General features: G+C 34.7%; 2 protein-coding genes across 2 annotated transcripts in view; both read right to left on the bottom strand.

Moving 5' to 3' along the window:
• Positions 1-56: 56 nt before the first annotated feature.
• On the bottom strand, positions 57-7,614 carry inka1b (inka box actin regulator 1b). Its single transcript, NM_199788.1, is given in 3 exon segments — positions 57-1,007; positions 7,373-7,426; positions 7,517-7,614. Coding segments are annotated over 2 exon segments (867 nt in total). The 5' UTR covers positions 7,376-7,426; positions 7,517-7,614; the 3' UTR covers positions 57-143.
• Positions 7,615-9,485: 1,871 nt separating this feature from the next.
• The window catches only part of gnai2b (guanine nucleotide binding protein (G protein), alpha inhibiting activity polypeptide 2b), a 94,333-nt gene continuing 89,068 nt past the window's right edge, over positions 9,486-14,750 (bottom strand). The window contains 2 exon segments of the mRNA NM_199842.1: positions 9,486-10,339; positions 11,860-12,076. Of these exon segments, the coding sequence (NP_956136.1) occupies positions 11,886-12,076 (191 nt within the window). The 3' untranslated portion in view covers positions 9,486-10,339; positions 11,860-11,885.

The following is a 14,750-nucleotide window of genomic DNA, read 5'->3' on the forward strand; positions in this document are numbered from 1 at the left end:
AAGATGGCATCAGTTGCGATGTTTTTCTATTAAAAAGAACAAAACGGATAAGAAAGTAATTTTAAATAAAACATTTATTGCAATATTTATTGACACAACAAGTTAAGACACTTTCAGAAATAATCCCCTGTCCATCTCACGCATCAGATGTATCCAATGACATCATTGCATATGATTGGCTGTCGGCTCCCAGACTTCATAACTGAGCTGAACTGGTAAAAGTCTGTTCCCATTGGGTGTAAACTGGTGTGTGACTGGTGAAAGAAGGGTTTAGGAGGTTGAAATCCCACAGGACAAGACATGCGTTTAGCCTCCGCAGACCTTCTCTCCTCGAGTCCTTTAGAAATGCCTGCGATTTTCCGTCGCATGTTCACTAAAAAGGCGGTTTTGCGACTGGGCTTCAGTTCTGCAGAATCAGGACATTCAGGAAGATCCATCCAGTTTTTGATCAGATCTGCAAAACTGTTGTCCCCCAGTACCAGTGGTTGCCTATTCCGGCCTCTTGTTAACAGAGACGTGGTCCAGTCTGTCGGGTCACTCGCCTCAAATGATGTCCAACGCTCCAAACATGCGTCCGATGTAGATTTAGGCCTGATTCGATTAGTGCGAACGCATGCAGACGACGAAACACGAACATTCCTGGTTCTCCTCAACACCACACCTTCATCCTGCCACGATGCTTCAGAATAACCAGAATCAAAGTCCAGGCTCTTGATGCTGCTCGGAGAGCCTTGAGCCAAACGTTCAGCGTGATTCTCCTGGTCTTCCTCTTCCTCTAATGGACTGGCCAGACAGCAGGCAGAATCGTAGGTACTCGTGTCGCTAACATCAGAGATCCGCAGGCGACTGAGCTGCTCTCGCTGTTTAATCCTCTTTTGACGGGCTCGTGTCACGTAGGAGCATTTGGATTGATCGTCAGGCTCCCGGATCTGCTTCAGGTCCTGCAGAGAACGCATCATGTGCCGCATATGATCCCGGAAACACTCGCCTGAATTGCGAACACACAGCTGGAGAAAGGAAAAAAGGAAATAGTTAGTATTTGGACTGCACTCTTTACTTGAAGCTCACATGAAATCAAAAGTAACTAACTTTGTTAGCTCACATTGCTAGTTTTGTGTTCAAATTTCATCTGTGCATATCACTAAGAAAAAACAAAATAGTTTGCCCTTGTTTTGACAAACAAATGGTGAGGAAAAGGGGTCTACTAGGCTTGGCCGGGAATACGGTAATATGGTACAGCAGGATCTAAAAATAGCAACGGTGTCGATTTTAATACCCTTATACTGTCATAAAAATGTAATATTTTTTATTTTTATTTTTTATTTATTACAAATGCCTAGGCGTGATTGTCATCATGGGACCATGTGGAGAGAGAGAGGGGAGGTAAGATGCCGAGTTGCTCACCGAGTGACCTGCAGTTTGGTAGTATTTCCGGTTTCGACTGATTGAGAAGGGAGACGTGGTAAATATATAACTAGAAGTCTGCATTCCCGCTGCTGTACCGCAGGACCAGACCAGATTTCTTGTGTGTGCGTGTGTGTGTGTGTGTGTGTGTGTGTGTGTCTGTGTGTGTGTGTGAATGAGAGAGAGAGCGCGTGGTACTGTGTGTCGCTTGGTGCTGTCTATCTCTCTGTGCTTGTGAGAATAAGAGAGAGCATCCCATGCAGATATTTAATACGAACAAGACAAACAGGTGGCCGCGCGTCACATATAAGGTCGCATATATAGGGAGGACATTTGACGGTATAAAAATTGGGATAACGCACAAGCCTAGTGTCGACTTTAACTAAATCCAATCAGCTCACACTAAAAAAAAAAAATTAAAAAAAAAGCCACACAGTTTTCTCAGTTCCTAGAGAAACAGAATATTAAATGTGTAAAAGGTGTTTTTAAAGGAGCAGTGGATGATTGTCTTCAGAAACATTTTTTGTTGTGCTGGTTGAAAGTCTCGTCACAGTCCAATAGTACTGATTTAAGTAAATGATCTAAATGTGCTTGTATGTAGTTTTATATTCTGGATGAGACATGAAACTAAAAAAAAAAGTTCATCCAATTAAAAATTGTCAAGCTGATAATTCCCATAATTCTGATAAGTAGCCCAAACTGTCTGTCAGCAAAAGTAGATATATACTGTGCACCCTTTCATGCAGATCGGCCGTGGTCACAGGGACACAAGTGACAGCGATAAAAACAAATGCTAAATCAAAACTTTTGAAAATCCTGAATTAATATTGGAGTTAGTTTCGCACGCTGGAGGAAGAACGACATCATGGCTGAAGTATTTCTTCTAGACAGGTAATGTGATGTTTTATTTTAGGGTGCTTTCACACCTGTGAATCGATTCAGTTTTTCCGAAACAGAGATTAAAATTGTTACATTGTTGCTCTTTGCTCTTGGAGCGGTTCGCTTTCAGACTGCAAAGTTTCTAATCGGACCAAAAGAGCTAAAACAAGTCACGTGCGAGTAAACTCTCCTTACATTGGACAGAGTGTCAGGGTTTATTTTGCAGCGTCCCGCTCAGCTGTCAGGAGAGGTGGTGGTTTGGTGGTGATTGACAGGGTGCGCGAGCGCGACGTGTCTGAGGAGAGATGCGGTGGGGAGGGGTGAGAAGGGTGCGCGATGATGCCTATTTGAGGACTGGGAGAGAGACACGAGATTACCGGGAGATCATCACTCGTTTGCGGGCATCCGGAGACTCGCGAAACTTCCCGCCCTACTCATTAATTCTCTCTTCATGTAGCCGTAAGCCTATTACATATCCATAAAACACTGTCATATAACCGCGCTCGGATCGGATCGCTTTCTCACTGCAATCGAACCGCTCCAGGGTTCGTTTCAATCGAGCCGAGACCACCTCATTCAAGCGATCTCGGAGCGATTACTTTGGCGCGGAACAGAGCGCGATTGCCCTGTTCACATATGCCAATCGAACCGCGCTAACTGGGCAAACGAGATACGTTCCGAAACAAAAGTGTAGGTGTGAAAGCACCCTTAGTCACGCAAAGCTGATGTAGATTGTGCTGTTATGAATGAGTTATATGCACAGAAGTGTTGTTCAGCCAATGAAATCTTCTAGTGAAAGATTAATGTGCCTTATTTCAGTTTCATAACGTGCTTTTACAGCATCGATAATGTTGATTTTTATTTAGTAAAAAAATAAAAATAAAAACGTCAGTAAATAGCGCTATTCTGCCTAGCCTGCTTTACCGAGGTGAAGTTGGTTTTATATTTACATTGGTTCATTTTTTTAACAATGACAGCCTGTGACGCGCTTTCTGTATTGTTTACCGCTACTCTGAATATTTAGTCTGAAATAGCATGCAAGTATGGCTTAGTAAGTGTAATTCCTGCAGCCCGCCAACCAACCACTAAGCATAAAGTAATGGCTTTAGGACAAAGCATGTGAGAGAGCGAGACTGATGAGCGAGTGATGACAAGTTTTGCTTGCCAACTAAATAACAACTGAAAATGTGCTAGATATAATACAGTTTGTTGTTGGGAATGGTAGCATTGTAAAGTTCTCTAACTGGCGAATGACATGATCTAGTGCAGGGGTGTCAAACTCAATTCCTGGAGGGCCGAAACCCTGCACAGTTTAGTTCCAACCCTGCTCCAACACACTTACCTGTAGGTTTCAAACAAGCCTGAAGGACTCAATTAGTTTGATCAGGTGTGTTTAATTAGGGTTGGAACTAAACTGTGCAGAGCTGCGGCCCTTTTGGAACTGAGTTTGACACCTGTGATCTAGTGGGTCTGTCATCTTTAATATGCACATTTGCGATTTCAGGAGGTGTAGCTTTGGACGACAGGGAAGGCATTGGATTTGAAAGATATTAAGCTAACCAGTTATATCCAAATCAACTACTGCACCTTTAAGCTCAATGAACAAAGTATATTTTACTTAAATATCCAAGAATTTGGGGTAAAAAAATAAAAAAATAAAAAAATAATAATTATATATATATATATATATATATATATATATATATATATATATATATATATATATATATATATATATATATATATATATATATATATATATAGTTAAGAGTTTTGTGCTGTAAATAGGAGTCTGTTCTTCATAAATGTTCTAAATATAAGCTGCATATTCTTTGCTAAATTGACATGTCCAGGAGCAATTATCATCTAAACAACCCAAGAAGCAAACAAGTTGACAGATTTTCCCCTTCAGTCCAGAGTTAAATCCAGATGTATTATTCAACATGAGTGGGAGAGAAGCAAACACACGCAAGAGAAGAGTCAGAGTATGATCCATGCAGACGCATCCGCACCATTGTGGGAACGGGAAACCCTTCCTGCAGCGCCACACTTCACCTCAACGCCATGATTAATGCACCGATTGTTGTGGTCTGAGAGGAGATGATGTCATTCTTTGGGACAATGCAGCACCATGTTGGCTTGAGTTCACAGAAGATGAACTGGGATCAGCCTAATTGTGTTTATCAATCCATTCCATAGGATTCAATACAAAGCTATTTACAGTCGCATTTACAGTAATGTGATTAAAATTAGGAATTAAGTCAGGGTAAGACTTTATTTTGATGGTCCCCATTGCACATATTGTTGACGAAAAGTTGCATTGCAACTACATGCCAATTAAATCTCATTTGAGTATTAGTAGACTGTCTGCTTAATATCTGCTGATACTGCTCCTTCAACAGACATTTAACGGACTATAAGAAACTTAGCAAGTACATGTCAACTTACACTAACCATAACAGTCTACTCAAGGGTGTAGATTTGCTCTTGACATTGTTTGGGACATACATCCCTATAGCGCATGCATAGATCAGCACAAATTCTCTTGTGCTTTTAATAACATGAATAAAGGCTTTAAACACTTAACACAAACAACAATTAATGAAACACGTCACATGCTGCAAAAGTCAATTGACATGATTTTACTGCAATCTGGCAGTAAGTTTTGATTTAACCCTTTCTGCATGTCTGAGTAACTAAGGGTTGATGGAGCATTATTTTATTTTGAAGGCGATTCAATTATTGGTGGGGGCACTTCAGTAATGGCTGGACATTGGTGGTCAGTCCATGGCAAATCCACGCAGTCTACTTGTAATCTATTGTTAACTAGTTGGCATATAGATGCAATTTAACTTAAACTCAACAAAATGTGTTAAAGGGGCCGTCAAAAAAAAGTGATAACCAAGTCAGTAATGCAAAACTACATAAAAATAAAATAATAAACACCAATTAAAAGCAGATCAGAAAGAACACGAAGGAATTAGATTTTATTAAATTTGTTTTTAATTGAATAAATTTTTTTGTAGTTTTGCAAATGTTTTCTAAATATATTTACACAAAAAATAGTCACTTTTTAAAGATTTTCAGTTTGATTTAAGATTTATTTTTAAAGTTTTCCTTCAGGCATTTTGTCAGTTTTATTAGATTTCTTTAAAATAGGTCTCAAGATTAAAAAGTTATAAATCAACAAAGTAGTACTTCAACAAAATGTAACAAAAAAAATTAAATAATACATAAATATATATAAATTAATTGATTAATAATAATAATAATAATAATAATTATAGTAATAATAGGTACTTGTTTGCACATTGAATAGTCATTAAGACGTAAAAAGCAGCAAAGTCTCAAAAAAAGTGTCTAAATGCCAATGTGAACCTTTTAAAGTACTTTTTTTTTTTTAAATATCAGCCTTTGTACCAATTTTTTAGTGTAAATGCATATTAAGTAATAATTAAATTAAAACAAAGTACAAAGTTAGTTAACAACATGGTTTTTAAAAGTACATCTCTGCTTTAAATCCTCCAGAATGTCTCGACTCACAGAATTCCATCCTTAGTTCTTTAAATCAACATCAAAAGACTCCCCTCGTCCAGGCCTGGCCAGATCAAGAGATTTCAATCAGTTCAGGGTCCACACCTTTCCACCATAGAAAGCCCCTGTTTTCCAGCGATACCATTCCCTGCTCTCAGATCATTTACTTTACTTTCACTTCCATCTCTGCCGTAGCTGTAAGCATTCGGAATTTTACAGGAATGCTTTTGAAAAACTCCCATCTACGTGAAGCAGCTCTTGAACTGCAGACGGGTTTGAGGAGAGCTATAGGACCAATGCTGTTATCACAGCTGTGAGATCTTAGCCATTTGGCTCTGTGTGTGTGTGTGTGTGTGTGTGTGTGTGTGTGGAGCCAGCGGTTGCCAGAGGCCATGAAAAATGCATAGAAGTTGGGTGGTGGTTAACCTTCATCACTGCTGAAAATCTACATTTCATTTCACTACCCAGATTACAGTAGAAGACAGTTTATTATGCCTGAGGGAGGCACATAATACACCAGACAATGCCACATTAATACTGGAGTTAGTACTGAATATTAATGCAGCGTCTGAACAAAGGAATTCAATTTGAATTCAACTGACAGTTTAGAGGAAGTGCTGAGAAACTAACAATTGTATATTATTAATAATAATAATAATAATAATAATAATGTTGTTGTTTTTCCATGGTTGTTCAAACAATAATAAATCGCAAAATAGGATCTACTCTGAGCATTTGTTTTCATTTGTAATACAATTTCATGTTACCACAACACCATGTTTACACTGTAAAAATCCTCTATGGAGAAATTAAGTTAACTTAATAGATTTACTATTTTAAGTTGATTGAACACAACACCATTATTGAGTTTGTTTTGGACCACTTAATTGTTCTGTTTCAGCTTATTTTAAATGTGCAATTTGAACAATCGTCTTTTTGTGTAGTTGTTACTACAGTAAATCTTTGTAAAAGCTGCAACAAACTATCTTTAAAGCAAATCAGACATTTAGTCATTTACTACTACTACTGTTACTACAATTTAAGTCTTTTTTTTTTTTTTTGCTTTTTATACTGTATATAAAGCTAGAGTACACATTTTTCTACAAAAAAGTAAATGTCTCATCTTCTTTACTACTATTAAAGTAATTTTTTGCTGTATATACTGCATTTAAAGCTAGAGGACACGTTTTTATTTAGCAAAAATAGAGATGTCTCGTCTTCTTTACTACTATTAAAAAGTCATCTATTTGCTTTATATACTGTATATAAAGCTAGAGTTCAACTTTCTCTACAAAAATAGAGATGTCTCTTTTTCTTTACTACTATTAAAGTCATTTTTGCTTTATATACTTTATATAAAGCTAGAGTACCCAGTTTTCTACACAAAAAAGAGATGTTTTTTGGTTTGTTTTTGCTTTATATAATAGCTAGAGTACACACGTTGTGTGTTTTTTCCCTAGTATATACACAACTGCTACAAATTTAAATAATCATCTCTAAAGACTAATACGTGTCCAAATAAAGTCAAGCAAGCAAGTAAAAGCAGAACACTCACCATGTTTGTTTATTTTCCGCTGTTAGTCCACCTTGAAATATTTTTTACTTTTCCCTGAAAATAAAGATACGTCCGCCATTAATATTTTTTTCAAATAATGCAAAATTTAGTCTATCACGACCTAAGAGCGTTCGAGACACTTACCAAATTGTACCCAAAATAATATTTCCAAGATGTATAAATCAGTCAAGCACAGCGCTAATAGCCGCGTGTCCTGTTATCAGTCTGTATGAGTTTGCTTTGCAGAGAGCGGTGCTGCTGAGTGCTTTTGAGCGTGCCGTCAGTTTCCTGCCAGCACCATCTCAACCAATCAGAGACGCGCGTCATTGTGTCATCCAATCATGAAGCGAGAAATGAAACGTGAGTAAATAATACAACCACTTCACACCTGAGATCTGCAGGACTGATTAATTCAGAATGCATTAACAAAAATGACAATAACAAATGGAGCCTTTGACAAATGTGTTACAATTATCAAGACTATTGACATTAAATAATTTATATTATGATATTCTATAATATGTCAAAAAAAAAATCAGATGCTTATGTAGCTTATTGTAAAGTGTGCATTATATTAGGCAGCATTTATTAAATGTTACAAAAAATATATATCTTTTTTTACAAAAATGGTTACATATTTATTTATTAAATATTTATTACTTGTATGTAGTTTTTGCAAGCTTTTATTAATAACATCCTCAAATAATAATAATAATAATTAATATTAGAGTGATTTCTGAAGGATCATGTGACTGAAGACAGAAGTACTGAAGCTGTAAATTCATCTTTAAAATCACTGAATAAACTATTAAATTAAATTATAAACTACTTTTGAACAGTTATTTTATGGTGCAATAACATTTCACTTACACAGAGAGAGAGAAATAGAGAGGGAGAGAGGGAGGGAGAGAGAGAGGGGGGGAGAGAGAGAGAGAGAGAGAAAGAGAGAACAATTAAATCAATAACTTATGAACATTAAATTTTTTGTAAGGTTTTTTTTCTACAAAAATGTACGTTTTCCCAACAAATTGAGAAAAAAAGAAAAAAAACATGCTGTAATGTTTTATTTATTTATTTATAAGTAACTATTATAACTATTAATAAGCTATGAACTACAAACATGAAATTAACTAGACATCAAGATTAGTCACCACTGAACCATGGTAAGACTACAGTACTTTCCCAAAGATCATTTTGGTCTAATATATAAAAAAAATTCTAATATTCTCCCAATTGTAGTTTTAGCTTTTTATCTTGTAGGTAATTAAATGTCTCTATCATTCTCTTATGAATTAGTTTGGCTGGATCAGTCCTTCTTTGTCTCTCTTACGCCACCACGCGGTCAAAAACAGCACTGCAGGCAATAAAGAACTTGAATACAACAGCATAAGAGGCATTCCACCAGAAACGTACATGATCTGTCCCTGAAATAAAAACATAAATACAGTGTATATAAAGTATTTAATCACAAAAAAAAAATCTAAAATGGACTGATTTCTGTGAGTTGTTCTGTAAAGGAATGTCATTTGTTTGGTTCTCAGACTTTTTTCTTTATTAAAACACTTTACAAATGTACAAACCCTGTGATTGTCTTTGTTCTCAGCCCAAATGAACATACAGCTTTAACAGTTTTGTTATGCTAAAAACTGTTTTTTAGAAGAAAAAAACTTCAGAAACAGCAAGTTTAAGCTGTTTTCATTCATTCTACATACTACAAATAAATACTACAAATATATAATACAAATAAATTCACAATTGTCCCCATGCTTCTGTCAATCCTGTCACATTTGCATTACATTTAACATAAAATGCGTGCAATACACCTTTAAGGCTATGACTCAGAGGAAGTGACATATTTTGACGGAGGAGAGAAGCTGAAAGCGTGATTAAGGATGCCTTCTATTATTAAATTGTATGACTTGATGCTTGTTTTGTATGTTTTTTTATTTTATTTTTTATTTTTTGAGGACAAGAAGCCTAAAGGACAGGCCCTGTCACATTTTTTATTGGTGAAAATGTACATTTCTGGTAGAATGTCCCACAAAATGACACACAAATCACCAAAAAATGTTAAAAGAGACACATGATATAAAAGACACAAAGAGCACAGGTCTATCTTACATATCAACTTTTATTTCCAATGAAATAATTAGTAAGGAATTCAGATAATAACCCAAAGACTGTAGTCTAGTTTTATTATTATTATTATTATTTAGCTCTTAAAATGTGCTCAACACTTGTACACTTTCCATTTGATAGAGTGAATAAAAACAGCCCTATGATCTACAGACAGTGAAAACAAGGCACAGACATCGCGCCAAAGGAAGATGGTGTACAGCAATGAGGACAGGGAAATGTGAGGGCGGACACAATATATATTTACACGTTAGTGGACAGAGATGACGCTATAGAGAGTGTAAAGGGACGTCACGCTGTGTGTTTTGGAGCTTTTTCGAGCAGGTTCGGATGGTCCGTCATGCAACAATATACAGATTGAGTGTGGGATGAGGATTCGGTGCTGATGTTTTACAAAAAAAAAAAAAAGAGATGTCTTGTTTTCTTTCTGTGCTCACATTTACTTTACAAAAGAAGCATTTTGAGTTCGATAAAATTAGTACATCCATAAAAGAAGTGTTCGCCCGACCCTGCTGTCAAAAAACATAACCTAAAAGCTCAGTAGAAACAAAGAAAAAAAAAAAAGAATAATCCCGACTCTCCACTCGTCGCTGGGCTGAAAATTAAATATGTACACACTGAGACTGATTTAAAAACAAGATTCAGGAAAGGAGGATGGTGTGCTGGAACTGGGTGAAGTTTCTCTTTTCCTTGTTCACGACTCGTCCATTTCGGGTTGTCACAATAAAAAAAATACAAATTAAAAAAACACATTACGATTCTGATAGGTGTTTGAAGGCAGTCTAGCAGTCTAACCCACTGACCAGGTCCATCAAATGAATAGACACCATCCTGAGGAGAAAACACAACAACACAATGAGGTTATTCATAGTTTCATTCATTTTCCTTTGATTTAGTCGTTCATCAGGGAGCGCCACAGCAGAATGAACCGCCAACTTATGCAGCATGTTTTACACAGCGGATGACCTGCCAGCTGCAACCCAGTACTGGAAAACATCCATACACTACGGCGAATTTAGCTTACTTAATTCACCTTGTGTTTATATTGTGGCAGAAACTGGAGCACCCGGAGTAAACCCACGCAAACACGAGGAGAACAAGCAAACTCCACACAGAAATGCCAACTGAGACAGATGGGACTCGAACCAGCGACTTTCTTGCTGTGAGGCGACAGTGCAAACCACTAAGCCACCATGTCACCCCTATATTTATATTTTAATTAATATTAATTTTTATTATTAATAAATAATAGATAAAAATGAATATTATTTATTATTATTAATTAGTTTATTTAATATATCCTTTTAAATATTAATACTATGTTAATAAATACAATATAAATAAATACAAATAAATTAATAAACAAAAATTGTGTCTTATTTATGCATTATATTATATAAAACTATATAAAATTGTGGGTTATGGTTAAAATATGGTAATAATAATAGTTTAATAAAATTTATTTGACTTTTGAAATCACCAAGCGACCCCCTGTCATTGTCCAGCGACCCCCATTTTGGGAACCACAGGGTTAAAGTGTCAGAGATGAAAGTGTGTGTTTTTTACAGGTGGTTTGTCAAGTCCAAACACACAGTAGTGTGCCGCCTTGCTATCTAGACAAAAAAATAATTCACTGGGTGTTCATATGAGAGCTGGAAATCCTTGAAAATGCTTTCATTTGAATAATAATCTGCTTTTACGGTTTGAAAACTGCTTTGATTTTGGATAAAGTGCTTGAAACTACTTAAATGTAATCGAAGGTCTAATGGTTTCCACTGCAAAACTGGCTTTTTTATTATTAAAACCAGTCATTTTATTGGTTCTGGTGTGTTTTGGGACAGATATAATGATTTTTTCCACAGTATTTCCTACAATTTTTTTTCTTCTGGAGAAAGTCTTATTTGTTTTATTTCGACTAGAATAAAAGCTATTTTTAAAACCATTTTAATATAATTAACCCCCATAAGCAATATTTGTTTTCAGTAGTCTACAGAACAAACCATCATTATACAATGACTTGCCTAATTACTCTAAATTGCCTAATTAACCTAGTTAAGCCTTTAAATGTCACTTTAAGCTGAATTCTAGTATCTTGAAAAATATCTAGTCAAATATTATTGACTGTCATCATGGCAAAGATAAAATAAATCCGTCATTAGAAATGAGTTATTAAAACTATTATGTTTAGAAATGTGTTGAAAAAAATCTGCTCTCGGTTAAACAGAAATTCGGGAAAACATCTATAGTAGGGCAAATAACTCAGGAGGGCTAATAATTCTGACTTGAACTGTATATATATTTAATCTACCACACTCTGGGGTACATAAATGTGTGTGTGTTGTTGTTCCGACCTCATGATTCTCCGGGGCTGCTGTCATTAAAAGAGGCCACAGTCCTTTAGGTTGTTCTTGATAATGACGTCAGTAACGGCGTCAAACACAAACTGCACGTTCTTAGTGTCAGTAGCACAGGTGAAGTGGGTGTAAATCTCCTTGGTGTCCTTTTTCTTGTTGAGATCCTCGAACTTGGTCTGGATGTAACTGGCAGCCTCGTCGTATTTATTGGCTCCTGCATCAACAAAATACAGAAAATAGATTTGAACTTGTGCGTCTTGTGATCGGTGCAGTTTTAGAAATTCTACTGTAACTCCCATACCCTCCAGCATTTTCTAAATCCAGTGGTTCATGAGTTCAAAATAAATAAATAAATAAAATTTACAAGATTTTGTTGTAAATAAGGTCAAAAATTTTGAGAAAAGCAGTCACAAAATCAGTCATTTTAGGGCAGTGGTGCTTAACCCTGCTCCTGGAGATCGACCTTCCTGCAAAGTTCAGCTCCAACCCTGATCAAACACACCTGAGTCAATTAATTAGGACCTGAACAGCACTTGATAATTCCAGGCAGGTGTGTTTGATATGGGTTGCAACTGAAATCTGCAAGAAGGTCAATCTCCAGCAACAGGGTTGGTCACCTCTGTTTTAGGGTATAAATATAAAGAAAAAGTGATCCCTGTAAAATAATAGAGGGACTGTCTAAAATGTGTATACTATTTTCACATTCTAGTTCTATTAAATTTTAAAATAGTAAAAACATATATTAAAACTTCAAGTAGTAAAAACTTCATATTTTTACCATGGTAATACTACATTTACCTCTTTATGTATTTATTAAAAAATTAGAAATTCATTTAAACTTCATTTATAAAACCCTTAAACAATTCAGATAAATTAAAAATATATAAATATTAAAATACATAAAAAATGTAATTATAATTGCATTTTAATAAAATATATATGTAAATATAATGTGAAAATGATCAATGTTAGCCTGACTGGTGTTAATGAAAGTAAAGTCCTTTAACCCTTATGTGCTGTTAGGGATGTTTTCTGTTGTCTGGGGTGATTCTGAGTCTTAATTTGGCCATAAGTTTTTCTGTGTTTCAGCTAGCAGAATGGTTTTGATGACATATATATATATATATATATATATATATATATATATATATATATATATATATATATATATATATATATATATATATATATATAAATAAATTTATATTTATATATATATATATATATATATATATATATATATATATATATATATAAATAAATTTATTTATATATATATATATATATATATATATATATATATATATATATATATATATATATATATATATTTATTCATTTTCTTGTCGTCTTAGTCCCTTTATTAATCCGGGGTCGCCACAGCGGAATAAACTACCAACTTATCCAGCAAGTTTTTACGCAGCGGATGCCCTTCCAGCCGCAACCCATCTCTGAGAAACATCCACACACACACACACACTACGGACAATTTATGTTTTTTTTGTTTTTTTCATAAATCTATTAATCAACCACAGTCTAGATCAAAACTGCTTAATTGTTTCGAAAATTAAAAAATTTTAACTCTTGTATTGCCAAATTCATAAATCATGTCACAGATTTGGTGGGGAAAAAAACACACACAAAATGACGGATTTTCAATATAAAAAGTAAATGTGGACTGATTTTTTTTCCACCTCCAAGTCTTGGACATTAAAAAAACAATATTGCCTCTGATACTTGGTTTCCCTAATTTACTGTTGGTTGTTGTTTTTGCCACATTGACTTCCATTATAACCAAATTTTTCTGATTACAAAACTATGACACCATATAATCATGCATTTTTTTGTTGTTGGTGGTTTTCCTTGTTGGGAAGAGGTCAAATGTGGAATTTTTACTGTTGATCATCAGATTGACACCATTAACCCTTTAGATAGGCCTGTGCCAAAAAAGCTTAGTTTCTGGATTTTATATGGAGTACAACAGCAAATTAAAGTATCTGTGATTGTGTGAGAGTGACCTTTACGCACTTACCTCGATGTGTCTGAGAAAATCTAAATATGCTGTCAGTGTATTTATGCACCATTAAATGTGATTATAATGGAAATCAATGGGTCAAAAACTGCCACCAACAGTAAATTAGGGAGGTCAAATGAAAATCTAACAATGCAAAATGTTGTTACTAATCGTTCACATGTCCAAGACTTTCACAAAAGAAAAAAAATCCAGTACACAATTACTTTTTATATTGAAAATCCATCATTTTGTGTGTTTTTTTTCACCAAATCAGTGGCATCATTTGTGAATTTGGCAATTAAAGAGTTAAAATACTGTAATTTTTAAAAACATTTAGTAGTTTTACTTTGGACTGAGATTAATTAACAGATTTATGAAAAAACTATTTGAAAAAAATATGAATCTGATGCATTTTTACAGCAGTTTAATTCAGTGGATTTTTCATCCCGAACATAACAAAAGGGTAGTAAATCTGAACACTGCACATGGGGTAAATGTATAAATATTGAGTGTTCAAAAACCAGAACAACCTAAAATATTACTTAGAAAGGTTTTTAAACAATATAATTACATACAACTTTCAGATCATTTAACAAAAATAAATAAACATTATATTATACTAATTCTATACATTTTTAAATTGTATTTATTTACTTACTTAATTACTTACTTATTGATAGTTTTGAATGATTCTTTTATCTAAAACTATGCATAGCTTTTTGTATTCTCTTCTTGGTCATAAGGGACCTGAATTGATTATTAGGATTAATGTTCAAAACTGTTGTTATTATTATATTAAATATTTCATTTTAGTTGTTCTACAGAATGTCCGGCATGTTAAATGATTCCAGATCAGATAATTGTTCCAAGTCTA

Source organism: Danio rerio, chromosome 6 (genome assembly GCF_052040795.2).
Source record: "Danio rerio strain M-AB ecotype USA chromosome 6, GRCz13ab, whole genome shotgun sequence".
Lineage (NCBI taxonomy): Eukaryota > Metazoa > Chordata > Actinopteri > Cypriniformes > Danionidae > Danio > Danio rerio.